Source organism: Hevea brasiliensis, chromosome 6, assembly GCF_030052815.1.
Source record: "Hevea brasiliensis isolate MT/VB/25A 57/8 chromosome 6, ASM3005281v1, whole genome shotgun sequence".
Lineage (NCBI taxonomy): Eukaryota > Viridiplantae > Streptophyta > Magnoliopsida > Malpighiales > Euphorbiaceae > Hevea > Hevea brasiliensis.
In genome coordinates, this window is record NC_079498.1 from 6,510,479 (window position 1) to 6,527,029 (window position 16,551).

The 16,551-nt window shown below is 34.7% G+C and overlaps 1 protein-coding gene across 1 annotated transcript; it reads right to left on the bottom strand.

Moving 5' to 3' along the window:
• Nucleotides 1-10,847: 10,847 nt before the first annotated feature.
• Nucleotides 10,848-13,353, bottom strand: LOC110640820 (stearoyl-[acyl-carrier-protein] 9-desaturase, chloroplastic). Its single transcript, XM_058148311.1, has 3 exons — nucleotides 13,131-13,353; nucleotides 12,266-12,770; nucleotides 10,848-11,568 (listed from the first exon to the last, which is right to left on the bottom strand). Exons 1-3 carry the CDS (start codon nucleotides 13,253-13,255, stop codon nucleotides 11,008-11,010), a joined length of 1,191 nt encoding a protein of 396 aa, XP_058004294.1. The 5' UTR covers nucleotides 13,256-13,353; the 3' UTR covers nucleotides 10,848-11,007.
• Between the last annotated feature and the right edge of the window lie 3,198 nt (nucleotides 13,354-16,551).

Genomic DNA, 16,551 nt, shown 5'->3' on the forward strand with positions numbered 1-16,551 from the left:
AGTACTGTATTTGAATAAATGTGATTTGAATTATGCATAAACTGTTATTTTAGTATGTTGTGCACCACTGAGTCATAGTACTCGTGATGGTCATTATTCTTTGCCGCAGATATAAAGACTAGAGAAGCAGCAGAGCGAGCTGCTGAGGATCTTGGAGCCACATCCCTGAAATTTTGTCGGGTATATTTTATACCCTGACTGTAATATTTATTTTGGTGTATGTAAATGTATGTACATGTATAAAATGGTCATGAGCAGTTGTATAGAGTTTGTAACAAAATTAGTTTGGATTTTCTCATGTATATTTTGGATGATGAATGTAATTTGTTTTTACTTTAATAAAAAATGAATGAAGTTATTTAGTGTTATATTTTGAAGACAATTGAAATGAGAATTATTTTGAATTTTGGAGTTGGGAAAAATTGATGTTGATTTTGTTGTGGTAGTGTTTGATTTGATGAAATGAGATATTGGAAGTGTTTTTACAGGTTTTTGAAGAACTGTTTTCTTAAAATATAGACGGCACTCTGTCAAAATTTTTTCAAAATTTGCGGACAAATAAAAATAGACAAAAATTTTAACTAACTTTTAAACTTCTATTAAATGTGAGAAAATGCTCACCACTTCCAAAAAGTAAGAAAATAGTTTTAAAATCCCTTGTAGGGTACTTAATGAGTTATCGGTAGGTGAAGTTCAATAGTTCATTAGGTATTCTACGGGATCATGTTATGCCTTACAGAGGGGTAAGGTGTGACATGTTTTAGTGGTATTAGAGCAAATTTTTAAAGTGTGTTTTGACTTGTGAATTTGTGTCTTTTCTTTTATAAGTACAACTGCTCAATGTCCTTATTTGTTACATACAATGCATTACATCATAAATATGAACTAACGGAGGGAAATCTCCTTGTGTTATTTATTCAGGAGATATCCTAACTCCAGACTGAAATGGAAGAAGGGGATCGCTCAGTTGAGTAGTTAATAGAGGCTGAGGCCTAAGGGGAAGCCCCAGCTCTCCAAAATATTAGTGGGTCAGTGGCATCAGCCCCACAAATGCCACAATTTTTGGCACAATTCGCCCAGCAGATGGCTACTATGTTTCAACAAATGGCTGGGGGTATGCCTACTCAAGCTCCACCCCAGACTCCTGTGGTACAACCTCAGGTCCAGTCAGACAGTATGACAAGCTGTTGAAATATGGGGCGACAGAATTCAAGGGTACAGTAGACCCTTTAGAGGCAGAGCAGTGGCTAGAGAGGATGGACTGAGTGTTTAAAAAGTTGCACTGCCTAGATGAACTAAAATTTGAGTATTCGGTATCGTTATTACAAGGGGATGCGTATGACTGATGGAAGACCATTCCCCACAGCTTGGCAGAATCACCAGTATTGACCTGGGATGACTTTAACAGAGAGTTTAGAGAGAAATATGTCCCAGATGCATATGTGGATCAGAAATTGCAAGAATTTTTAAGTCTGAAGCAAGGGAATAAATCAGTGGCAGAGCATGAAAGGGAGTTCTCTCGCTTAAGCCACTATGCTGGGAGTCTCCTGTCTACCAGCAAAGAAAGGTGCAAGAGATTTGAGACCTGTTTGAAGCCCAGTCTGAGGATGCAAGTAGTGGGATTCAGACACAGTAACTTCTCTGAGCTCATCTCTCAGGCACTTGAGTTAGAAAGAATTGAACTAGAAGCGACACCAATGATAGAGAAATCTGAGAAGACAGAAAAATCAGAGAAAGATAAAGGGGGAAAATCAGTAGAGCAAAGTCTCAGTGGTACATCTGGAATGAAGAAAAAATTTGGGGGACCAAACAGAGGTAGAGGTAGAAGGTTTGGAAGGGGCAGATTCTCTGGACAGAGATCCCCTAGATCTGGTCAGCAGTCGACCAGGGGTTCATATCCTCCCCACCCCTGTGAGACCTGTGGCAAGACTCATGGGGAAGAATGCTATTGGGCAACAGGAGCTTGCTTTAATTGTGGAGGTACGGGCCATCTTGCTAAGGACTACACCAGTGCCTGTAGATTTGGGCCAGCTCCTACTACTGCAAAAGGATCTATTCAAAGTTTTGCTATCAGAGGTTCACAACCGGTTAGCAGAGGAAGAGGCAGAGGTAGAGGCAATGCTTCTGGCAGTCAGAGTACTGTTAGCCAGTCTGCACAAGGAGTGCTCTGGCCAAAGTTTATATTATGAGACAACGAGAAAAGGCTGAGACTTCCGATATTGTAGCCGGTACTTTCTCTATCTCTGATCAAGATGTCTTTATGTTATTTGATCTGGGTTTAACCCATTCGTATGTTAGTGCTAGCATAGTTAATTCCCTTGCGGTTTCGTGTGCCAAAATGGATTTTGAAGTGCTAGTAACTAGTCCGTTAGGACAAGAGGTCCGGGTTAATAGAATGTATAGAGATTGTCCTTTGGTGATCTAAGGATATATTTTTCTGTCAGATTTGATCGAAATGCCCTTCAGAGATTATGATATCATCTTGGGCATGGATTGGTTAGCCAGGTATCACACAATGATTGACTGTAGACTGAAGACAGTCACTTTTGGTCTCCCTCTGTACGGTGATATGGTAATACATGGGGAGAGGCAGTTACTGCCATCAAACATCATTTCGGCTGCACTAGCCAGAAGGATGATCAGAAAGGGGTGTGAAGCATACTTAGCACATGTGATAGACACCCAAGTGGGGAGTCCAGCACTAAGGGACATCCCTACCGTATGTGACTTTCTGAATGTGTTCCTGATGATGAGTTGCCAGGACTACCTCCGGAAAGAGAGGTGCAGTTTGAAATTGATGTTATGCCTGGTGTGGACCCAATCTCTATAACACCATATAGAATGGCACCAGCAAAATTGAAAGAATTGAAAGTGCAGTTGCAAGAGCTACTTGATAAGGGCTTTATCCACCCTAGTGTGTCACTTTAGGGAGTGCCAATGTTGTTTGTTAAGAAGAAAGATGGCACTCTCCGTTTATGTATTGACTATCGGCAGTTGAATAAGGTGACAATAAAGAATAGATACCCATTGCCCTGCATTGATGACTTGTTTGATCAATTAAGGGGTGCAGCTGTGTTCTCCAAAATTGACCTGAGATCAGATCATTATCAGCTGAAAGTACAAGAGCAGAGTATTCCTAAAACTGCCTTTAGAACCCACTATGGCCATTATGAGTTCTTGGTCATGCCATCCGGGTTAATTAATGCTCCGGCTGCTTTTATGGATCTGATGAACACTATCTTCAAACCATACCTCGATCAGTTTGTTGTAGTATTCATAGATGATATATTAGTCTACTTGAGGAGTGCAGAGGAGCATGATAGACATCTGTGGATTGTACTGCAGACTTTGAAGGAGAAATAACTATACGCCAAATTATCGAAGTGTGAATTTTGGCTGAAAGAAATATCCTTCTTGGGGCACATAGTATCGGCAGAGGGCATCAAGGTAGATCTAAGTAAGATAGAAGTTGTCCTTAATTGGAGGCCACCCAGAAATATCATAAAGATTCGCAGTTTTCTGGGTTTAGCTGGATACTACCGTCGATTTGCGAAGGGGTTCTCCATGTTGGCATCTCCATTGACTGATCTACTTCAAAAAGATGTGAAATTTCAATGACGGATAAATGCCAACAGAGTTTTGATGAGTTGAAGAGGTGTTTGACTGAGGCTCCAGTCCTTACTTTACCTACCCCGGGTAAAGAATACACAGTTTATAGTGATGCTTCTCACAATGGGTTAGGCTGTATACTGATGCAAGAGCGGAATGTCATTGCCTATGTAACGGCCCGGCCCACTAGTGATATTGTCCGCTCTGGGCCAAAGCCCTCACGGTTTTAAAACGCGTCACTAGGAGTTACGAACTGCCAACTTATAAACCCAGCATCTCTCCCGTGTTTTGCCGATGTGGGATTTGCCTAGGGTGTTACAATCCACCCCCCTTATGGGACTCAGCGTCCTCGCTGAGGTTTGCCCCACCATCGTTCAAGGTTGCACGCGGAGCGGCTCTGATACCACAAATGTAATGGCCCGGCCCACTAGTGATATTGTCCGCTCTGGGCCGAAGCCCTCACGGTTTTAAAACGCGTCACTATGGGTTATGAACCACCAACTTATAAATGTAATGGCCCGGCCCACTAGTGATATTGTCCGCTCTGGGCTAAAGCCCTCACGGTTTTAAAACGCGTCAATAGGGGTTACGAACCACCAACTTATAAACCCAGCATCTCTCCCGTGTTTTGTCGATGTGGGATTTGCCTAGGGTGTTACAATCCACCCCCCTTATGGGACTCAGCGTCCTCGCTGAGGTTTGCCCCACCATCGCTCAAGGTTGCACGCGGAGCGACTCTGATACCATAAATGTAACGGCCCGGCCCACTAGTGATATTGTCCGCTCTAGGCCAAAGCCCTCACGGTTTTAAAATGCGTCACTAGGAGTTACGAACTGCCAACTTATAAACCCAGCATCTCTCCCGTGTTTTGCCGATGTGGGATTTGCCTAGGGTGTTACAGCCTATGCATCACGCTAGCTGAAACTGCATGAGAGGAATTATCCGACACATGACTTGGAGCTAGCAGCTATTGTGTTCGCTCTTAAGATCTGGAGACACTATTTGTATGGGGAGAAGCGCTACATCTACACAGATCACAAGAGTTTGAAGTATCTGGGCACTCAAAAAGAGTTGAATTTGAGACAGAGGAGATGGTTAGAGTTGATAAAAGACTATGATTGTCTGATAGACTATCAGCCAGGGAAAGCTAATGTGGTGGTTGACGCCTTAAGTCGCAAGACTATGGCAAGTCTACGAGTTTCTCCTTTGTCTATAGTACATGAGTTGAGAGTATTGCATGCCAACTTAGAAATTAATAATGAGGGGCAGACAATAGTTGCATGGCATGTACAGCCAGTGTTGATTGATCAGATCAGAATGGCTGCTCAGAATGATCAGAAGTATCAGAAGCTGTTAGAAGAAGTCCGACAGGGCAAGAAACCTGAGTTCTTAGTGAGAGATGATGGTTTATTGCTACACCAGGACAGAATGTGTGTTCCTAATGATATTGATTTGAGACAGATCATTTTGAAGGAAGCACATGAGTCTCCTTTTGCTATGCACCCTGGTGGCACAAAAATATATAGAGGGCTGAAAGAGCACTACTGGTGGATGGTATGAAAAGAAATATAGCAGAATTTGTTTCCAAATGCCTAACTTGTCAGCAAGTGAAGGCAGAGCATCAAGTACTAGCTGGTTTGTTACATCCACTACCAGTACCGGAATAGAAATGGGAATGAATAATTATGAATTTTGTGATGGGACTTCTGAGGACACAGAAAACTCATGATGCAATATAGGTCATTGTTGACAGACTGCAAAGTCTACTCATTTTCTGCCTGTCTGGATGGACTATAGCCTGGAAAGATTGGCCAAGTTATACATTATTGAGATAGTAAGACTGCATGGAGTGCCAGTATCCATTGTATCAGACAAAGATCCTAGGTTCACTTCTAGATTCTGGGGTAGCCTTTAAAGAGCCCTAGGAACTAGATTGAACTTCAGCACGGCATTCCACCCACAGACAGATGGCCAGTCTGAGAGAGTAATTCAGATCTTGGAGGACATGCTACGGGCTTGTGTAATGGAGTTTGAGGGCAGTTGGGACACACGCTTGCCTTTGATTGAGTTTGCTTACAACAACAGCTACCAATCAAGCATTGGAATGCCTCCATATGAAGCTTTGTATGGCAGAAAATGTAGAACCCCATTGTGTAGGGATGACGTGGGTGAAAGAAAGATGATTGGGCAAGAAATTATTCAGCAGACTGAAGAGAAAATCATATTGGTTAGAGATCGACTCAAAGCTGCATCAGACCGTCAGAAGTCCTATATTGATATGAAGAGAAGGGATATTGAATATGCAGTGGGTGACAAAGTATTCCTCAAGGTTTCTCCTTGGAAGAAAATTATGAGATTCGGCAGAAAGGGAAAACTGAGTCCTCGTTTCATTGGACCATATGAGGTTCTAGAGAGAGTGGGTCCTTTGGCATATCGTTTGGCGCTACCTCTAAAGTTGGAGAAGATACATAACGTCTTCCATGTGTCTATGTTAAGGAGGTACAGATCTGACCCATCTCATGTACTACCAGTAGAAGAAATTGAGGCGAATCCAGACCTCACATATGAGGAAGAACCCATTGAGATTCTGGCTTATGAGGTGAAGTAGCTACGGAACAAGCAAATACCGTTGGTAAAAGTGATGTGGAACTATCATTCAGGCTAGGAGGCTACTTGGGAAAGAGAGGAGGACATGAGGAGACAGCACCCACAGCTGTTCAGAGACTGATACCAGGTAAAATTTTGAGACAAAATTTATTTTAAGAGGGAGAGAATTGCAACACCCCTATTGGCATAGCCTGGTACATTTTACTGTTCTAGTGACCAGTGTCGGTCCGGACAAGTAAGAGAAGTAGAACCACATCTAAGACACCTAGATAAGCCCTGAAATCAAATAATTAGTAATTGTCAAATAGTTAAGTATAAAGAAGAAAAAATAGAACACAAAAAGTTAAATGAGCCAGGAGTCACAGCGATGGGTGACCTTCTCGGGAATGACTGCGAGGTCCTTAGGACTATTGCGAACACATTGGAAAAGAGAAAATCACGAAAAATAGTTGTTAAGCAGGTCAAATAATTAGGTCAGAGATCTGAAAGAAATATTAAATTACTTGCAAACCGGATCGAACCGGCGAGGGGCAATTTGGTCAATTTACCCCTAGAGCTGACTCCAGACCTAACTGTCCAATAAAATCAGAGAAAAGAAAATTTCAGGGTCAAAAATTAAATTAAAGAAGAATGGAAAAATGGAGGAAATAGAAAAAGAAAAGAAAAAGTGAATTATTACATCATCCAAGTGACCCCACCATGACATCATTAAATGATTTTTATTTATTTAAAATTTTGACTAAGTAAAAATCAAGATAAAAGAGCATAAAATAACAAAAAGAAAAGAAAAAAAATTACACTTCTTCTTCTTCCCAAGCCGGCACCTCTCTCTCTCTCTCACTTCACCATCGAAAAACTTCCATGGAAGCTTGATTAAAGCTTTTCAAAACCTCACTTTGTCCCCAAATTTTCCATTAAACCTTGTTAACTTCACTTGAGAAGAAGCTTGAGTAAGAAAGAAAGAAGGAAAGAGAGAAGAAATTGGTTGAGTGAACTTCAAAGTTGAGGTAAGTTATTTAAAGTGAAATTCTTTAGTTAAAGCATATGATTTAAGTTAAGTTAACTTAGAAATTAACTTAAAATCAAAAGAAAACAATTGTTGGAGGACCAAATAGAAATTTTGGCCAGCTAGGGTTAGGGTTTGAAATGAATGAGTTTGAGGTGTTTGAATTGTTATTTGATGTGAATTAGGAGTATAGATCATGAATATACACTTTGAATGCATTAGATTGAACCTTATGTAATTAGGGTTTTGAGCATATGAAAAAAATTGGAAAAAAAATTTGAGAATTGGTCAATTAATGTAGCTAACCTTATGTGAGTTGAAAAATGGTCAATTGTGACATTTGTGGTGTGTGTGAATTATTAGAAACAAGTTTCAATTCGGATTGGTTAGGGTCAGTCTGCAGGCAACTTGACCTAGGTCACTTTTAGGGACCAAAACTGAAAATTTACTAACCCTATTGATGTGAGGCCAATTAGGAATGAAACTAGACACAAAATGGACCATTTTTCATTTAGGAATCATGCTCAGAAAGTGACCATAACTTAGTGAACAATCAGGCCAAATCCAGAATTGGGCACACTGCCCTGTACAAAAATGACTAAATGAACAGTAGTTACGTAAATGACCATAACTTGGTCTAGGAAGGTCCAAATGACCTGAATTTTATACCGATAGAAAGCTGAGACATATCCCTACAACTTTTATGAAGAAAACAAACCCAAATTGTGACCATAACCTGTCCAAAAACTCACCTGCAGTCAATGTACAAAAATTGCCAAAATCTAGGAAATGCCCAGAATTCTAGGTAACACCAAATCCGGCCAGCCATGTTCAAATGGCTATAACTAGGGCTACAAAACTCCAAATAGAGTTATTCAAAAAAGGAAATAAATTTAAGACAATAAGAAACAACTTCTATGAAGAAAACTTAGCCAAATTACCACAGCAACTTGACTAATGGAACAGTGCAAAACAGGGCACTAAATCTGAAATTTTGGAAGTTTCACCTAAGAAACTTAAAGTTTGAGAAAACAACCAAAACTAATAAATTAGATAACCAAAATGTGGTATGTGGGTGAAATTAGAATTCCCATATCTATTAAGCATTAGAAAGTCAACAAATTGACTTGAATAATGTCGAGAATAGTAACCCGAAGTGTAAAATTTAAATGAACATCAAGTTTAGCATATTAAAGCTAGGTATAAATAGATTTGAATTTATTTTTGGAATTATGATAAATTATGATACTGAAACACTATAAAACTGTGTGTTTCAGTTGAAAAGAATACCAAGAAAGAACCCGAGACATCGAATCAAGGCCAAGAGGCGACTCACAAAAGTTTTGTGCACAACATAAACATTCTTTAAAATTTCTTTGCAAAGTACATGAAATGATTTGTGGTTTACTTATATTGCAAAATGATGATTGAAATGTACACTATGTTTTTTATCTAAATTGTTGGAAATTTGATGATGTGTGATTTAATTGTCAGTAAATGTTTGATAAATTGTTAAGATAGTTTTGAAACCACAGTGTCATGACCATATATTTGAATACCTCACTAGCATGACTAGTGGGAGGAAATAGTTTTGAATTTTGATTCCCTCTCTGGCTGAAGTGTTGAGGTGTGTGCCAGTAGAGGAAGAAATTTGAATAGGTACCCATAGTTTGAGCTAGCTAGCCTTGTGATTACTCATAAGCGTCCGGCTATTGAGATGAATATTGTTTTGAATGGCATGATATAACTGTGTTTTTATGAAATTCATTTTGCGACTTTCTAAATGAAATTTTTTAGACTAAAAGTTTATAAATCATGTTTTGTATCAGTCTTTCATTTTCAGTAATGTATTTAAATAAATGTGATTTGAATTATGCATAAACTGTTATTTTAATATGTTGTGCACCACTGAGTCATAGTACTCAGCGATGGCTGTTATTGCTATCGCAGATATAAAGACTAGAGAAGCAGCAGAGTGAGCTGCTGAGGATCTTGGAGCCACATCCCTGAAATTTTGTCGGGTATATTTTATACCCTGATTGTAATATTTATTTTGGTGTATGTAGATGTATGTACATATATAAACTGGTCATGAGCAGTTGTATAGAGTTTGTAACAAAATTAGTTTGGATTTTCTCATGTATATTTTGGATGATGAATGTAATTTGTTTTTACTTTAATGAAAAATGAATGAAGTTATTTAGTGTTATATTTTGAAGACAATTGAAATGAGAATTATTTTGAATTTTGGAGTTGGGAAAAATTGATGTTGATTTTGTTGTGGTAGTGTTTGATTTGATGAAATGAGATATTGGAAGTGTTTTTACAGGATTTTGAAGAACTGTTTTCTTAAAATATAGACGGCACTCTGCAGAAATTTTTCCAAAATTTGCTGACAAATAAAAATAGACAAAAATTTTAACTAACTTTTAAACTTCTATTAAATGTAAGAAAATGCTCATCACTTCCAAAAAGTAAGAAAATGATTTTAAAATCCATTGTAAAGTACTTAATGAGTTATTAGTAGGTGTAGTTCGATAGTTCATTAGGTATTCTATGGGATCATATTATGCCTTACTGAGGGGTAAGGTGTGACATAGAATATCTTATGGCAAGCTATGAGATGTCTCATGGCTCCCTGCGAGGTTGTAAAATACACATGGCTAGCTGTGGGATTGACTCCATGTGCATGGCCAGCTGTGAGATACTATATAAGAGTATTTTCTCACCCAATTAGCTTGTCACATCTCACCAAGTGAAGAAGAGGAGTCAAAATTGGAGTTAGTTGAGATTTTCTGCAATAGGAAGGAGAGGAGACATTTTTGACACTCCTAAATACTAAAAGACCTGCCAATATTAGCGGAGCAAGGATCTTGAAAGGGGGATTTTTGAAACTTGAAGGAGGAAGACATCAATCTACATCCTTTATAGCATTATTTTCTTTCCTTTTTAATTTCTTTTCTTTAGAAGAAATCCATTTTTGTTCAAAGATGTTGAGTTTGATTTGTTGAGTTTTTTTATGATTTTTTATATTATGAGTGGCTAGATATTTTAGCTAGGGATTTTACGTAGCTTAACTTGATTTATCTCTAGATTTTGATCTAATTTTCTTCACTTTTTAATAGTTGTTATTTTTTATTTTAATGTTTTTGAATATCTTGATCAAATACTTGAATGATTTTAGATTTATAATCTATGGTTGGAAAGCATGATTATGAGCTAGATTTAATAACAACTATTATAGATTTCAATTAAGAGTGAAAACTAAGACTGTGTCTATGAGATTTTGTTGAAATAATTTTATCTTAATGCTCTAACTAATTGAGTAACTCTCTATTGAGAAATAGGAGCTAATTCATTAATTAAAAGATTTGATAATGCCCAAAACGGATTATTAAATACTTTTAATTATTTACCCTTGTAAAAGTAGTTAAAATTAATTATTAGACAAAATTAATTTAGATTAATTATTGTGTTAAGTGAAATCAATATCCCTAGCTACTTTCTAATTGGTTTTTAACCCAAAACTTTTATTGCTTTTATTAATTAATTTCAATATTAGTTAATTTCATTTTTAGTTCCATTTTAATTTCTTTAATTTAATTTAATTTGATAGCCTAGATATTTATAAAATTAAGATAAATTTTGATAATTAAAGAGAATTCTCGTGGGAACATATCAATTTCTAAACAGAACGCAACTGCAAAAGTCTACCTCCACTCCTGACTTTGTAAGGAAGACCATGCAAAAGAGTGAAACTAACCATTTCTATTTCATTCTGCACTCACAACTTCACTTTTCTATCGAAAATCCAACTGAAAGGAATTGTCGCTGCTTCCTTTGCCCTTACTTGAGCTCTCTCCTCAAGCCTTCTAATTCTTGGAGGTAACCGACAAACATAATCTTGAGCCTTCTGCCCCTCAGCTGACAGCCCAGTTAGCTTATCCACCTTCCATCTTCCCACCAAGAACTCCAATATATCTGCATAGTCTTTTGCAGTGTAGACCCCAAGCCGCTGTGCAACAGCTGAAAAGTGGTCAAAAAGATTATCATCATGGCCATCGTACATCAAGTGTGCAGGCATAGAAATTTTCTTTCTCATCATGTCAGCAAAAGCCATAACAGTTTCATCAGGATCTATCTCAAAGAGTTTTTCCACTGTCTTTGTGTATGCTGTCTCATGGCGCTTCTCATCTGATGCAATTGTACCACATATTTGAGCCAATTTTATGTCCCCATGTTCTTTGGCAAGTCTGGCAGTGTTGCCATGGGAAATGAAGGTTGCCCTTTCTTGGAACGACGTGTAGATGAAACCATGGTATGGACTGTTTTCCATTTGTGGATCCTACAAAATGATATAAATAAAAAACCTCAATATAATAAACAAAAAATAAAACAGAGAGAGAATAAATAAGCATTGTGATCAAATAGAGTGAAAAGCGAAAAACAATTGGTTGCCTACTTCATAAATTCACATTATTAATTCTTCAAGAGTTACATATCAAAACAAAAGGCAAACTAGCATTTGAATGAAGTCCATCGGGCCTTGGTGTCCATAACTTTGGTATTTTTTTTCTTTTGTGCATGAATCAGGATGGGATTTTTTTGACATTCCAGTTTGATTTTCATGGAAGAAAACCAAAAATATTGAACTGAACCAAATTATGTGTATGTGTGTGTTACTAAAAACCAATGAACCAGATTATTTCAATTTTGTTTGGTTTATAATTATTTTAAGTTTCATTTGGTTCCCTCTTCAAGAATATCAGCATTTTAGTTTTGCTCAACTTCAAACTGAATCAACCAATGCTAGCTGCTGTGCATGAAGGATCAAATGAACATGCATCATTATCAGTTTTGCATGAATCCTTGTTAAGCAGCAAATATATATTTGTTATCTACCAAATTGAACTTCGTATAAATGAAGTATCTTGATGTCTCTCCCTCAGAAAAAGGCCTTGAGTATGCTAGCACATTTATCTTTGTTTCAAAATTGTCTATGAGAAAATTTAAGACTATAAAAAAACTGGCAAAGACATTACCATTCCGGACCCAATCAAATATTGAATTGTATTCTCAATTTGCCTCATGTCCACTCGTCCAGATAAGTAGAGATACTTATTGAGGAGGTCACCATGTCTATTCTCTTCCGCAGTCCATTCCCTTGTCCAAATTGCCCAGGGAGTAAGGCTTGCACCTGTTTCATCCCGAACTCCATCCAAGGTGTTCAGCATGGTTTGATAAGTGGGAAGAGCTTCTTCAGTGATCATGTCTCCAACCAAAACAACTAAGCAATCATCTGGAATCTCCTTTGCTCTCTCCCTAAGTTCCTTGACTTGTTCTTCAAATCCATCAGAGGCAGGATCTGGCAAAAAATCCTGTGGTTGCCAACACTTCTCAACTGGGTTCAAATGAACCAGGATGTTCTGCCCCACCCAATCCTCTAGAGATTTAAAAATCTCGATCTTGTGGGCGGGCACAGAATGGGTAACCTGAACATGAACCTGCTGATGAGGCATAAAAGGCTTCTTGAGATTCTGAACCTCCCTGAATTAAAAAAAAAAATTGATTATTGTGGAATTACAGTTCAATTGGATTTGTCACAGGAATTAGGAATAGCTCTGTGCTTAAAGAAATCACAAGCAGAGAAAAAATATATATATATATATATATATATATATATATATATATATATATATATATATATATATATATATATATATATATCACATTTAGTTAGAAGTGTTTCCTCATGTCTTACTAAGGGCTGAGCATTCGGTTCCAACCAAATCGAATCATCAAACCGAATTATTATATTTTAAAAACTGAACCGAACCAAAATGAATAAAAGTATGCAAGGAGCCATTTATTACAGTAAAAAAATGGAAAACAAAGAGGGGAACTCACTTGGAGCCAGACTTGAGCGTAGAGGCCATGTAGAACTTAGGAGATCTGAGGCTGGCTATTGATGGGAAGGCGAGATAAGGCAACTTGTGAGATTGAGAAATGAAAGAATTGAGCTTGAGAGCCATTGCAATTGAAGTTTTGGGTTGTTTTTAGTTCAGTTTCCTCCACAGAAGAGAAGAGAGAACAAATGAAAGACAAAGGAATAGAGAGGAGTGACAACTAACAATTGGGTCACTCCCCCCTTATATAAGAAAAAAGTTCAACGAATTTTTAAATTAAATATTTATTATAAAACTATTATTTTGTCAATTTAATTAATTATTTTAAATATTTTTAAATAGTTTAAAAATAAATAATTTTTATATTAAAATTAATTTATAATAATTACACTTTATTTTTTTTATAAATCATTATTTTATCGTTAACAATTCTCGTACTTTCACCCTTAAACTTCCCCTTGTTGTGCCAATCAGATAGCAAATAGGCCTATATTGAAATTTTTTTTTTAATTTTTTATACAAGTACTCAAATTAGTTTTAATTAAAATTGATGAAAGTCAAATATTTACAAGAGGGATTTTAGTAAAAAGTAATTACTTAGTTTGTATATTTTAAAAAATATATCATTTAATTCTCTGTTTTTTTTTTCTGTTTATGTCAACTGTTTAATTCCTTTTATTATATAAAAGAAAATTTTTCATTTCACCTTGTTCCTGTAATTTGAATAATATAATTATTTAGTATTTATGATTTAAAATTTATTAACTATTCAGTTTTTATCTACAATTATTCTATCTATTTTGACTAACTTGACTAATAAAAAATTTAACAAGAGGGGCTAAATAATTACATATTAAAAATAAAAAATTAAATAGTATATTTTTTAAAATAAAAAATTAAATAGTATATTTTTTAAAATAAAGAGACTAAAACTCTATTTGTTTCACAGAAAATAACTTATATAAAAAAATATGTTTCAAAAAAAATATTTTCCATGAAAATTTTTTCTATTGTTTAGTTAAAATGTTAAACTAACGGTATATATTTATGTCATATATATATAAATATTTTTACACTTTAGTAAGATCATATTTTAAGTCATTTTATTTAAAAATAACTCATTTTCCCTTTGACAAAAAAAATATCTTTCATATACTCATCTCCTAAACGACCCAAACGTTAAAAAATGTGGAAAAATATTTTTTATGTAATAAATAAAGTCTAAGTAATTATTAATTTCATTAAAATATAGAGACTAAATAATAATTTTTTCTTTTATTTATAAATATAAAATAATTAATAAGACTTAAATATAAGAGCTTTTCATTCACATAGCCTCAGCAATTTTTCTACTCCAATATAGAAGTAAACATTCAAATGTGAAATTCAAATATGAAGTCGTAATCAAGGATTTTTTTTTTAATTTGACTTTAATTAAGATTAGAATTTAAAATTTTATAATCGTGAGATGATGTAAATACTGTACTCTTTAAGACATAGATTTATGCATATTTATGCCTTTAAATTTACCTGTCATATTTTTAAACTTGTAAATTTCATAATAATTAAACATAATTTTGCTATGCCGATGATGTGTACACTTTTTTTTTTTTGAATTGAAACAATGTGTGTACTTACACAAGTGATAAAGCTAGAGAACATAACTCCCTTGTCCTATTTCTTTAGGATTTTGTTGATTTTCTTAGTAGCCAAATAGATCAAGGAATTGAAGAAGAGGCTCCATCTTCTTCTTTGAAAGCCAACAACCATCTTCTTCATTAAAAGTTGGCTCTCCATCTTCTCCATTTTTAGTTCCGCTACTATTGCTTAATTACAGGTTTGATAGAATATTAAAGCTTAATATGGACAAACAAAACTGCATATATGCACTAACTCTTCACAATGTATGCTCTAGGCCTTCATTCTAGCTAGAAAATGAATAGGAAATTAAGGGTTCATGATATGTAATATTTAAAGAATAATATTTTATTTTAATTATTTATTAATTGTACTGCAACAAATAAATAATATTGAAAATTAATATAAATTTAAATAAAATATTAAAATAAATATCATTAAAGGAGAGAGGATAAAATAAGAACTCCATGCAACATCTTCTTAAAATGTCTTAAAAGGGTTTTACTTGCTTTATATATATATATATATTAAAACTGATAAGTTTAGAGATATAAATACCATTTGGCCCATAAAATCTTCTAGTCATATCCTTGCTATCTCTACTTTGCCAGGGCATTTTAGGGTTCTATTTGATTGGGGTAACTTGCTTAGAAAAGTTTAAGAGTCTCGTTGTAACAGTTATATGAGAAAATCACTTTTTTAAATATATTAATTAAAAAATATTAAAAAATAATTTAAAATTAAATTTAATTAATTTTAATTATAAAAATAATAAAATAATTTTTTTAATTATTTTTTAAATAACATCTAAAATTATATTTTTATTCAATTTTCTTAATGTACGGAAACTTCAACTTTGTTGGCATCAAGTCTTCTTCCTTCCAACTTTACCCCTCTTGCTTCCCTATCTTTCTCCGTAATCTTCCTGCTCTTTCAATGAACAGTTATGCCCTTTAATTGTTAAATCAATAAATAGCACTCTTCAAAACAATTACTAAGGAGTAGTAGGGTGGGGAGAACATAGGAAAAGCTCAAAAAACTAGAGGGTTAGGAGGGCATTGATGGGCCATTAATCCTAGTTTATATGTGCAAGGAACCATGATCTTGCTAACGATTTGCATTTATTTATATTTATAAATGGAATCTCTAAATAGTTATAGTTATGTAAAAGTATTTCATTGTGTACATTGTTAAAGTCAAATAAAAAATTTATGATAAACTTATATTAAAAATAATGAAAAATTAGATAATAAATATAATAAGAAAAACTTAAATTAAAACTCTATTTGTTTCACACAAAATAATTTATATGTGAAAAATATTTTTTATAGTATTAGAAAATATTTTTTTTGAAATTATTTTTATTATTTAATTACAATGTTAGAATAAAGATATGTGTTTATATCATTTATGTATAAATATTTTTATATTTTAATAAAATTATTAAAATTTAAAAAATAAAAAAATGATTTCTCTTTTAAATGAAAAAGAAAATTCTTTTTTTTTGAAAATACTTTATTTTTCCTTTAATCAGAAAAAAATATTTTTCATTAACTTATTATTATAAGTGATCCAAATGCTATATAATATGAAAAATATTTTTTACAAAATAAATGAAACTTAAAAGAAATGAAAAATATGTATTTCCTATTCATTTTTCTTAAAATACTCTATCAATTACCTCAAACAAGAAATTTTTTTTTATTTGTATAATGTCCGTATCTCTCTCTCTCTCTCTCTCTCTCTCCTTACTCTGTATCACTCTATTTCTCTCTCTTTCCATG

Bases quoted from the DNA above. Each gene is read 5' to 3' on its own strand.
- LOC110640820 (XM_058148311.1), bottom strand. From the start codon at position 13,255: ATGGCTCTCAAGCTCAATTCTTTCATTTCTCAATCTCACAAGTTGCCT. The intron at 12,771-13,130 runs GTGAGTTCCCCT...TTTTTAATTCAG, and splicing joins ACGCTCAAGTCTGGCTCCAA to GGAGGTTCAGAATCTCAAGA. The intron at 11,569-12,265 runs GTAATGTCTTTG...ATCATTTTGTAG, and splicing joins ATTTGATTGGGTCCGGAATG to GATCCACAAATGGAAAACAG.